Source organism: Falco naumanni, chromosome 12 (genome assembly GCF_017639655.2).
Source record: "Falco naumanni isolate bFalNau1 chromosome 12, bFalNau1.pat, whole genome shotgun sequence".
Taxonomy (NCBI): domain Eukaryota; kingdom Metazoa; phylum Chordata; class Aves; order Falconiformes; family Falconidae; genus Falco; species Falco naumanni.
Genome location: NC_054065.1, coordinates 21,479,539 through 21,492,060, shown reverse-complemented (window position 1 = coordinate 21,492,060; position 12,522 = coordinate 21,479,539). Strand labels below are relative to the sequence as shown.

General features: G+C 36.5%; 1 protein-coding gene across 5 annotated transcripts in view; it reads right to left on the bottom strand.

The window, feature by feature from the left end:
• The window catches only part of SYT14 (synaptotagmin 14), a 93,891-nt gene that overhangs the window by 57,849 nt on the left and 23,520 nt on the right, over positions 1-12,522 (bottom strand). For 2 of the 5 annotated variants that reach the window (XM_040612286.1, XM_040612288.1), the window contains exons 1-3: positions 7,803-7,902; positions 5,572-6,856; positions 1,081-1,299 (exon numbers count right to left, since the gene is read on the bottom strand). In XM_040612286.1, coding sequence (XP_040468220.1) covers positions 1,081-1,299; positions 5,572-6,520 — 1,168 coding nt within the window. In that variant the 5' untranslated portion in view covers positions 6,521-6,856; positions 7,803-7,902. Of the gene's footprint in view, positions 1-1,080; positions 1,300-5,571; positions 6,857-7,802; positions 7,968-12,522 lie in introns of those variants that run through there. The other 3 variants (XM_040612289.1, XM_040612290.1, XM_040612291.1) reach the window with 2 other exon arrangements.

The window sequence follows — 12,522 nt, the reverse complement described above, 5'->3', positions numbered from 1 at the left end:
AACTTAACACCAAAGGAAATAAACATTTCTGACGATCAGGAAGGAATCCTCTTACTCTGGAATTTATTTCAATTATAGCTTTCATGTCCTTTGTGTCTTAACTTGGAATCATGAATGAGTATGCACTAATTTCAAATTTCAGTGGCAAACAGACTTTTATATAATTTAATTACATAACTTTGTAGAAAATTTAGATTTTTTTCCAGCAGTTCTGGACTGTATAGAACATTTAAGGACAGGTATCTTTTAAATATATGTATCCATTTTTAATTAGGAAAAATAAATCACTAAAAAACATTTGCTTTTTAACATATCAAAGGGACGCCAACAAATATCTTACTACAACACAGCATCTATATTAGAATGACTTCTATGTAACTTCAAAAGCTCATTATTCATGATAGATACTGGGTATAGAGACATGGTTCTCACACACAGCTATTTTCAAGCACAAAAAACATACTGACAAAATACTGACAGCAGAATTCTGACCCTCTATATCAGGCACTCACGTAACGTAAAGTCAATAAATATATACCATAGAAGACATCCATTGTTTACATCCAACTTTTAATGCCATGGAATAAATGCATTAATCTAATTTTTGTAATAATTTAATTTCTGTCATTTCAACAGAAGAAAAGATACAGAACATTCCAGTAATGCACACGGCCATGACCACATGCACTGTAACCAATAACCATTCCATTTACTTTGCTGTTAGGACAACTTATCAACAGAGGAATAACAGGTCTTCTTTGTATTTTTAATGCCACAGAATTCATCAAGAGTTGCCATGTTTCCTTCCTAAATCAAAACATTTAAATTCCCCCAAACCAAAATGACTAATGATGAAATTGTATGAAACTTAGCATAACAAGATACCATTTGTAGTATTTCCAGAAGAATACACACAAGTCTGTGCCTTTTTTTTTTCAGCATGCACAAATATAAAGATATCTGGATATTTCTTGCAGACAGTGACTATTTGCAAGCCAAGCTGTCCTCGTCTAGGACTTACTTATCCAGAATATAATTCTGAAATTTGGAATCAAAGAAATGCTTTTAAATTACTCTTACCTTCATCTATTGAGGCTTCACTACTGTATCCATCATATTCTGCAGACAGGGGACTATATTTTTGTCTGGTTTCCCATATATAGTTTTTTTGCTGTCTGCCATCCACCACTGGCAGCCTGGAACTCTGGGTTCTAGACAAGGCCTCATGATATTTACCCAGTGCTTCATCTTCACTCTCAGATGATGAACCATGCTGGTCTTTACTCATATAAGAGTTGTCTGTTTGAATAAAATAAAGCAAATCGACTACAGCTCAAAATAGAATACAAGAAAATAACCATAAGAGGTTATCACTGAAGATATTTAAGCTATTTCAATTAAAATGTCTGTAATATTTTAAAAATATCATCTTGTTGTAATTGTATTATGTGACTTTGTAACTGGTGAGAGCTATTTTTTTTTCTAGAAAAACTGTAAGATCATTAAGCCCTAAAAAACATTCTAAAACTTATTCAATAGAAAATGGATCAATTTATGTAAGGCAGCATACACTGAAGTTCTTGAAACCCTTCATTAAGAAAATGCTTAAAATAATTTATGTAAAATACATCCAACACTGCTGCAATATTACATTTGGATACCTAACATATCAGAAATGCATCTGCTGATCCTCCATTCCCAGCTGATTTTTGCTGTAAGCATGCAGTATAACAGAAATGAAACTGATTTACAAAGAGAAGCCTACAACAAAATCCTCTTAGGGTATTTATGTCGGTAGTGCTTAAACCTCACAATAACAAATAGGAAAATGCTAGTGAAAGATGTTTGCATGCACAATTTTATTTAGCTTAGAATAAACAGCCCCTTGTTCAGTAATAACTGAAATTAGTGCAGATTCTCACTGTAGACATCTGGTAATAGCAAAAATTGCAGAGTTTTTTTTTTATACCAGTTCTTCTATAATGCCCACTGCTGTGGCCAACTTTTTCCAATTACATCTCAAGTATGACTTGCTCCCACAAGGCAAAGATTCAGTTGCATTTTTATTTCTGTAAAAGGAAAGGTTCCTCCTCCCTCTTTCAAACCTCAAATGGATTCTGTCCAGATTCAACATGCAGAGGTTCTGTAGCTCTCACACACTAACACGCATAACAAGAGTTCATGTAAGCTCAATAAAGGTCAGCATTACCACTGATCCGTGGGCAAGCGCATGGCATACAATTTGCCAATGGATTTCCATTACTGGCAGAGCTCCGAGATGCCCATAATGCTGTTTTTCAGCTCCTGATCCTGCAAGGATCAACACGCTACCAGCCACACTCAACTACTCCTCCCTCCCTGCTTTATTGCTCTCCTCCCAGTCCCTGTCCTTAGCTCTAGTTCTGCATTTCCACTCCCACTAGTTTCTGTCTTCATGCCCATACTCCTCTGCCTGGGTATTCCAACTAAATGGGAGATTCAGCTTTCCCAAAATTCAGCCATTTAAAATTAAAGTAGCCTATGCCAGCCATCTAGGCCTCTTTTACAGTCAAGTGTTTGCCTCTTCCTACTACAGACGTCCTTTCTTCCCACTTTTAGGTAAGCCTCTAGAGTACATGAGTAAAATCACTTCTCATAGAGGTCCTCTTCTCCCTGGTACTCGCACAGAAAAGCCTATGCTGCAAGTTTAGGTAAGACATCTTTTGCCAAGTTACATTTATATGAGTAGAATCACATCCGAAGTTCCTGTCTCCTGGGCACATACTCCAGGTTCCTGCTCCAAGCACCCACTTCTGGTCTCTTACGGGGATTTCCTCTTTATTCTCTTTGTCTGTTCAGTCCCAAATTCTCTTTACTTGCACCTAATCAATTACTCATGTAACCTTAGTCCCTCCACCTTCACATAATGCTATCAGTTCTCTCCATAGCTATCACCCATCCTACCTCAAATCCCAGTCTACCACTTGCATCATGTCACATTTGTTCAGGATGTTTCTGTCTTCACATAAGTCATATTTACTCTCAATTATTCTGTTCAAACTTCCAGAGTCCTTCAGTAACTACAAGTATCAAAAGCAGGGTAAGACCTGCTCTGTTCTTCAACCCCTACAATGAAACATATGAATGCAAATGGGTTGGTCAGTGAATTTATATTCTAAAAAGTGGTTACTATGCCTTTTCAAAAGGCAAAGTTCCCAAAGATTTACAACTTGGTCAAGCCTTTGTGTTTTTTCATATAAGAACATGGGCATCTCTGACATGGGAAAAGTGCTCTCCCACATTTCAAGTACATACTCCAATATACAAAGGTGCCAAAGCATCTTAGTGAAGGATATGTGAAATTTACTGATTTTTTGCACAGATAACCAGCATGTTCTTTCCCATATTCTATTCCTGGAAACAGCTAAAGATTTTAAACATATAAAAAAAAAAAAAAAAAAAAAAAAAAAAAAAAGATAAAAAAGGGATCTCAGACAGAAAGCATGCCAAATTTCATCCCAAGTATTTCAAATTTGGCACACAGTTTTTAGAAAACTGAAAATAAGGTCTTGAAATGGAAAATGTCAGGAAACCTTACTGCAGATGGTGCTACCAGCTCTACATGCAATGTGTATATATTCTTAATTTAGTATTTATAGGAAAACTGGTGCCTTAAAAGACTGCTAATGAGGAACCAGATCTTTCAAATCTAGGCTATCAATTTTAATTCTAGTCTAACAGATATGGTTCTTCCCGTTGTATGGATGGTTATAAAGCAAGTTCAATTTCACTGATCACTTATCGAAAATATCACACCAAACAGGATATATTCTGGCTAGCAGATTCACTGCAAGAGGCTGCTCAGAAAAAGGAACTTCCTTTGCTGGTACACAAGAGTAAAATTTTATCTCTCATATGGCCCTCAACAGGTTGAAACCTGCCACCTAGGAAACTTCCACAGATTTCGACAACTATAATTAAAGCAGAGCATACCAAACCTAAAATACAGTCCCAGACATCAATATTAGATGCATCATTTATCATTACAACAAATGTATTCACAAATGTGAAATTAGGTTAATTAATCAGTCTGCATAAAGAACAGAATAGTATAAAACATCATAGCAACATGTTTGAAAGAAGTGCTGAAAGTTATGCTTCTAATAATACACTGCTGTTTGCACGCATCCAGAATTCCCAGTGATACCAGATATTTTTATTTCAGTTCCTACCATAAAAGAAAAATAATGAGTAAGTACACTATTGTTACAAGTCATGAAACAAGACCTCTTCAGAGGACTTAAACACCTCATTAACATTAAAACACAAGCTATCCATGCTAACATTTTTTTAAATGAACAATGCAAAACTGTTTCAGTATCTTGGGGAAAAAAATAGCTTCCTGTACATTAAAAAAAATCCTCAGGGTTTTATGCTTGTCCTTGCCACCTATCTTTTGACTTTTATGTCTTAGTTGGAGACTTGCCTAAGAGAATTCATGGTCTCATTAAAAACTTTACTTGGCTAACACAGGTCATATGTAATTATTAACCTATTGAAAGCTATTCACTTGCTTATTATCGGACCTAAAATGCCATTTGTGATAGAGAATATACTTTACTAATACTGTATTACATGAAGAAATAATAGATAAGATCACAGTTTATCATACAAACATGGAAACCACCTCCCAAATCAAATTAAAAAAAAACAAAACCAACCAAACAAAAAAACCCAACAACAAAACAAGTAACTGAAATTTTCAGACAAGGGAAAACACACACGCTGTAAAAAAAAAAAAAATATTAAAAATCTATCACGAAATCATTCATTTCTCTACAGAAACAGCATCTCCAGAAAAGCCTATGTTGCTTTCTAAAAAGTCATTAAACAGCCTGCAAAACAATTGCACAAAAACGCAAGGGTTTACTTCTTACTCACAAACTATTCTTGCAATTCCACTGTCATGTTGTTTAAGACTGGATGTTAAAGACAGCACACAGAATCCACATGAACAATTCATAGGTTTTCTTCGTAAGACTACAACTTTAAGACAAGCTTCATTCATTTCTATACTTCAAATCACTTAATTGCCACTTCTCATTGAGTTTTGTGTCTTGAAATTACTGTCTTACGCATCCCAGGAATACATTCTGAAGCTCTACTATAATGTAAATTTAACAGAAGTTATTTGTTCTATCATCTTACCACATTTATGAAATCCTTTTAAAATACGCAAAATAAAAACCACTTTCACAGAACAAGTGTTAATTTCCACTATTAATTAATTCATAGTTTGCAATAGAAACCACACAAGGCACTGCAGAGAAGGTAAGAAAAACTGCATGTAGAAAAAGAAGACTTAGAACATAGGAAAGGCATTTATTAATCACTTACTTTAAGTAATAGTTTAGAAAGTAATTTACTTCCAAGAAATTTCAACATGATTAGAGAATGAAGCACTGACATAACACACCTACTTCCATCCACAGGAAACACTATTATTAAATGTGTAAATTTGGTGAAAAAAGTAGGAAGTATCATAAGTTTCAGGAAAGGTTGAAGAATGCAGTTTGCTGACAGACTCCTCACCTTTTCCTGCTGTCTTCTTATTACATAGCTCTCTCTCTGATTTCTTCGAGCTTTTCTTTTTACCTGATTTTGCAATTGTAGTTGACACATTGTCTTCATCCTTTGATACAGATTTTCCTTTTCTGTCAAAAAACGTTTCAGATTTCTTTTCTTTGATTTCATTAATGCAAATGGAACGGTCATTGTGCATCTTCTTCAGGATGGAGTCTGATAATTTTTGCTTCTGTACTTCAACAAGTTTTATTTCTAAATCTTGAACATCATTTGTACTGTGCACTTCATCAGAATCCTTACAATCAACTCCAGGTGACTGTGGTCTGATTTTTCTATGCAAGTGATTCTTCGAATTATCTGATACTGCATGTAGGCAATTGTCTTGTTCCTCAAAAGATTGCTCCACTGTAAATTTATTATTTTTCGGGTTACTATCCTTCTGGAATTTATCATTTACAAAACACTCATTTCCACCTACTGCTTCCCTTTTAGAAGGTCCTCCTACAGTCTTCAGATCCTGAGGTACTTCTGTATCATGTAAATGATTATTACCACCTGTGCCTTTTAACTGGCACTGTTTTCTGTCCACGATATGGTCAGATACTCCATCTTGACTTTCATCTTTTTGTTCAAAATCTAACAAATTAGAACGAGCCTCTTTATGTTCTGCAATACCTCTCTTCGCTTTCATATTGATTTCCTGAGAATGAGTTAATGATGGTGTCTGTTCCTCTCTCCTTTGCGCGGGTTTATCATTCTGTGTTTTGGAGCTTTCATCTTCTGCACGAAGGCCATTTATCATGCTTGTTACTTGTTCTGTTACCGAATCGGCTACACAGTAGCCAACTTCTCCAACAACACTGGTCAGATCATCTACAGCACTGCTAAGTGTGTCCACCAGAGAAGACACAGAGGGAAGGCTCAGATTTTGGTGGAGGTTTCTGAAAAATGCCATTTGTCCAACCTATTCAGCAACAATTTTTAATACCAAAAGGTCTTCTGTTTCACAAACAGATCAAATCCATTTCTTAAAGTTCAATTTCAGAACTATTTGCTTTTGCTATCTCAAACTCAACACATTTACCGGGGGAAGCTGCAGCTATGCTCTTTCCATTCAAAATGCATTGAGAATAAGAAAGCAGCTAAGTAAATATCTTGAAATGAAGCCACAATCAACCAGCAAAACCATAGTCTTTCAGCAACTGCAGCATCAACTAGCCATAATAAAATTCATTATTCTCAAAAAAAAGACAATTGTGTGAAGTGGAAATATGGGTTTTTTTACTCTAACCTGCAAAGAAGAAGTTGTGAGACATTTAAATTATGTCCTTTCATCAATGTCACACTAAAACAAGCTTTTAATGTAACAGCTGCACAAAACCATCATGGAGACTTCTTCACCCCAAAATATTTTCTGTCTTTTACATAAGGTAAGATATTTCAGAACACAAAGACTTGTTCTGAAGCAAAGAGAAAATTAAGGTGACAGACTTATTTTCGGGAGCCGGGGGGGAAGGGGGGAGGAATTTTCTGTCTCCAGCAAAATTGAAAACAAAAATTCAGCTGCACCTTTTAAAGAGGTAGAATGGAAGAAAACCTCTCAAATTTCCCATTCTGTTCTCTGGTGTCTGCCTCTTCCTCTCAAGTCAACTAACAATTTCCACAGCCCCAAAGTAGAAAGGCGTTATTTTACCAGCCCTCAGTATCTTTTTCAAGGTCTAATTTTTTTCATTTTACATTAACCTTAAAGACCTTGTTCTATTAAAAAAAGTATAGAAATAATTTGTTAGTCAGGGGTAAGATGTCTTTAGTTTTTAATGTTTTACTTCTTTAAAACTATTTTCCAGGTGAGTAAATGCAAGACCTTCTCCAAAAGGTCAGCGAGGATTTTAATAGGTCGAATCAAAACCCAATAATCTCATTCACAAATTTACTTGAGAAGATTTAATTATACACAATTGTGGAACGTTTGAAATACATTCAAGAGTATTCTCATAGTGCAAGAGGAATATCTTCCCATAAGTAAATGTCATCTCCTCAGTTATATAGCTGTAGAATTTCTGTGCCTTGTGAATACAAATGTTTCTTCCTTCCCACATACTGCACAGTCACGGGAAAAGTCAACACTGTGTGTTTTCATCACTTCAGTCAAGTGATTACTTGTGTATTTCTACATATCCCTGTAAAAACATGTGATCTTATAATTACATTTAGTACACTCTATTTCAGATACTTACAAAGTTTATCTTGTGAATTCTTTCTTGTAGTGTATCCTGAATCAAGATCTGGGAAACCACTAACATTTTCAAAACAGATCTTCTTATTAATATATAGGAAAAGTAGCAACATGAGAATAATGAACACTCCGACTGCAGACAGGAATCCAATTGCTTCAGGAGATACTAAAAGAGAAAGAAACACATTTTAAAAAGTCTTGTAGAAGTTATAATATCAGGACTGATTGTTAATAAATACTATTGAAGTTCCAAATATAAATGCAATATATAACTAAAAAAACACCATTTAAATTTGAGTTAATGTTTTATCATCTTTTCAAAGGACAGAAAAGTATCTGGTCCTAATCTAAGGGAGGACTGACATTGTGTGCAAGAGGTTCTTGGACCCCACAACAAGACAGGGTCTGTGCAGAAAACAGGGAGATTATGGGCAGATGCCAAGGCTGATAATTTTTGATGCAACATCTGCGAGAGCAAGCACTGGAAGGGAGCTAAGAGCTTTCCCCCTTCCTAGAAAGGGCTGGAGGTTTAGCTACCTGGACTCAGGGCCACCTCTGAGACACTGCTGCTGGGGGGGACTGAGCCCTTGCTCATGAGGATATTGCCTCTGCCAGCCTTGTTATGCTCACCTCCTGGTCCCTCTTCCCTTAGGGACCAGCTGGCCCTTGCTGCTCCCTGACAAGTGGGATACTGTGTGAGCAAAAAACAGAGTAAGAAAAAAGCACGTAAAACGGGATGTTCCTTGCGCTGGTATGTGTGGCACTTGCATATAAACCAAGAAGGGGCTATGCGGAATAGAGATAAAGCATACTTAATCAAAACCAGGCAGAGAAAAAAAGGCTGAAGTAGACTGACATGTCTTCGTGTATAAAATAAAGAGTATGTAATTGCATATACAAGGAGGTAATGAAAGGGAGTATCAGGCATCTTTTGCTGGGGTGGAATCTTGCAAGTCCATCTGTACCTAAGTAACAACATCAGTGATACCATTTAAGGCCAAGATTACCTAGGAAATGGTTTTAGAAATACGAAATCTAGAAATGAATGTAGCAAACCGGACCAAATGGGGAAAGAGTAATTAAGGGGCTGCTTGTTTATTTGAAAGGAGACTGGGGAGAGATGGAATATAAAAGGGCAGCAAAAAAGAGAGTTCAGAAACTTAAGAAATGTTATAAACAAGTTATAAAAGCAGGAGATGGCAGATCTTTTGACAGGAGTGCAGATACCCACAGACTATAACGAAGCTGACCTGCTTCATTAATCAAAGCTGCCAGCAAGTCAGAGGGAAATCCCTTGGGCAACCCACTGGATTCTCCACTGCGTCTACAACTGAAAGACTTGAGGGGAGAAGTTAAAGAGTGACAGAATAGCAAATTTGTTACTAAATATGTGGGAGGTTAAAGTGAAAGGTTATAGAACTATAACTCAGTAATAATTGGGTGCAATTTATATGAAAAAAATGATAGAGTTTAATAATTGCATGCAAACAACAATAGTGTAAAGCATTATAGAACTGCGATTCAGTGGTACGTTTACTAGTTAATTAATCTGTTAACTGGTTTATTAGTAGTGTGCTGATCACTTCATAAATATTATAGCCTCTTATATCAGGTATGTTTCAGACCTGCATTCTAAAGATGGAGAGTAAAACCCTGATGTAACAGACACCTTAAAGAGTGTTTTTTGTGGCCTCAACACACACACATGCATCTTTCAGGACTGAACACGGCTGCATTCATCTGGAAGAAAGATAGGTTTCACATATCCCCATCTTCCTGCTGGTTTTGCTAGACTCTAAGTATTTCTCTACTCACTGCCATAAATCCCATTCTTAGGGGTTGACTTTTTTTCTATTTATAAAAGATTGATGAATATTTATCAGATTTATGAATTCAGTTTGCCAAGATCTTGGCACTTCACTTTAGGAATATAATGCTGTGTGGCATCTTTCACTATGTAAAAAGGAGTGGGATTAATGAAAAGTTAGCAACAGAGTCCGCATTCTCAGAGATGCGACACAGAAGGAAAAGAGGCAACAGTCCGAAGCAGCAACAAGGAAAATTCCAGCTGGAGTGGAGGGGAAAAAAACCTCCTGAATAAAAGGGCTTTATCACTGGAACAGATTGCCTAGATCACTTACAGAACCCAACTTTAATGTTAGCCCTGCTTTCAGCATGGGGATGAACTGCAAATTACTTCCCCAGGAGCCTTCCAAATTAAATTATTCTCTGAGTCTCCATATGCCCTTTGTTAATCTGGGCTCATACTTCTATGTAAAAGTGCTGACTGAGAATCACATGCAGTTACACAACCTCCTCAGCTGGTTTTTGTGGGATGACAGGGAACATTTGTGTTTGTAGTGCTGTTCTTAAATAATTATACAGGTGTGTTTTAAAAACTGGAAAAAGAAGATCAAAAGAAATGCACCTTCCACCACCTAGAAGGAATTGGTCAGATTTCCACTTCTGTTTTGAGCTGGGCATCCAGACCTATGTGAACCTGTGAAAAATATTTTTGCTACACTTTTTACCTCTGACCAGAAGAGATCACTTAACATTGTGCCTGAAAATTGGCACACAAAAAGGAACCTGCCAATAACTTCAAACCACCCATCCTGACAAAATTACTAAAGAAATACTAAAACAGCAACTAAAGAGGTCTCAAAAGGATAAAGCAGACACCCCAATTAGACTAAATCTCTATTTAGTCAATATCAAAATTTAATTTAATTTTTTCTTGTTCTATTAGAAATGTTAGGAAAAACATGAGCAAATCTCAAGTGAGTTAAGTTGGGAACACTGTCTTCTGAAGAACTGAAGGCAAAGCTAGAAATAACTGGAAACCTTCACAGTCTGACCCTTCACCTCTCAACCCGCTGAAGACCAAGAAAGAACAAAACCTATGAGAACACAGTCTAACTTCTCAACAGGGCCAGAAGAAAAGGGTGCAACAGGGAGGAGCAGGCAATTGGTATTTTCAATTTCAGACAGTATAACAGAAATACAAAGACCCATGGAGTAACAGAGTTCCTCATCAAACCTTTAAGATGAGCCATCCTGCTGCATCAAGCAGAGCAACAAGGTGAGAAAAGTGGAATTCTATTCTGGACCAGAGAGGAAAGGAAGCTAAAACTCTTTTTGAAGTATTTTCATTATCATGAACAAATAGAAGAAAAAAACCACCACATTCTTTTGCTCATGAAAGACCTTGGTTGCACACCCTCTAAGATTACCTGATACTCCCTTAAGAAGTCTGCCTGGAATTACTCATAATTTCATTGAAATCACTTGTTACAGCTGAAGTTTATGGCAATTCTGCCTCACGCTGAAGGATTTTGTTTGGTTTTAAGTTAAAAAAATAATAGTTCAGCCATGACAAAGAATGAAATGAAGAAAAAAAAAAAATACCACTATAGTGGTGACCAATTTATCAAAAAAAAAAAAAAAACACCCTAGTGTTCCCTGATTAAGAGCAAGGAAAACTGGGCATGTCAAGTGTTCATTTATAATTTTTCAGGCTTCCATTTACCATTTTCATGGAACCTTCCTAAATATGGGAAAGTTCCGAGAGATTTGACAAAAGCCTCAGTTTGTGTATTTTCATTTTTAACCTCAAAGCTTAACAGATGAAATCTCCCAAGGCTCTGCTGGCAGCAGGTATGTCCCCTCCCAAGACTGCATATGGATAACTGAAAATGTCTGGGGCTATTGGCACAACATCCAGTTTTCTTTGAACTATTGATCCTGACCCCCAAATGAGACTAGAAACTGGGCCAAGAGCAGAACATTTTCATTCTTCAATAGCTTCCAGTTCTAACACCTACCAAACACAACAGCAGCGGCAGGAAAGGCAGGAAGAAGAAACTGCAATTCACCAGGACGCAGGAACCAATAAAGCGAGAGTGAAGTGGAAGGTGGCAATTAGGCACAAGTTAACGATGTCCGGTGAGGAAATGGGAAGTATGAGTTACGAAGGTGCAACATGGGGATAGAGTACACAGAACAAGTTGGAAGGCAAAGGCAGAAAAAGATGAGAGTCTAGGAAGACTAGAGAGATAAAGAGACCACAGAAGTTTACTTATGAGGATAACGGCTTTGTTACTGGAGCAGGCTGTCCTGCGGAACTTTGCCTGAATTCAGTGTCAACACTGCTTTGAGCAGGAGACTGAACTGAATTCCAATCATTCTGTGATTCACAATAAAGGACAGTGTTTTCTTTTAATAAGATAGATTAACTGTACAGCATCTTCAGAGAAAAGTATGCTTTCAAGTATTGCACATTTGATCTTTTAAAACTAGGTTTAAACTTTTATTTTTTTTTTTTTTACTTATGCTTATATTGTTCAGGAATCAAAGCTGCTTTGGGCCATCGAAATAGATGCTTAAGGAAGTTAACCACAATCTAAAAGTAACTGGAAAGCACAATGCTTTTGTATTTTTTCTCCAGTACTTCCTAGATACTAATTAGCTAAAAAAGGCACTGTATGCAAACCGTATCGTTCTCTATGGAAACACAGTATCTGATGACATCCTTCTGGAGTAAAAAAAAACCACTGGCTGATACCTTACAAAAAGAATGAAACTTTAGCTGCAGTGAGACTAATTAATTATTTATGTAATTCAGTGTGAACATAGGACTTGAAAATTCTATTTCCTTATCAGTTTGCATCTATGTAAAGAATCTTACAATGCTTGTTCACAGATAAAGCATATTACCAAGT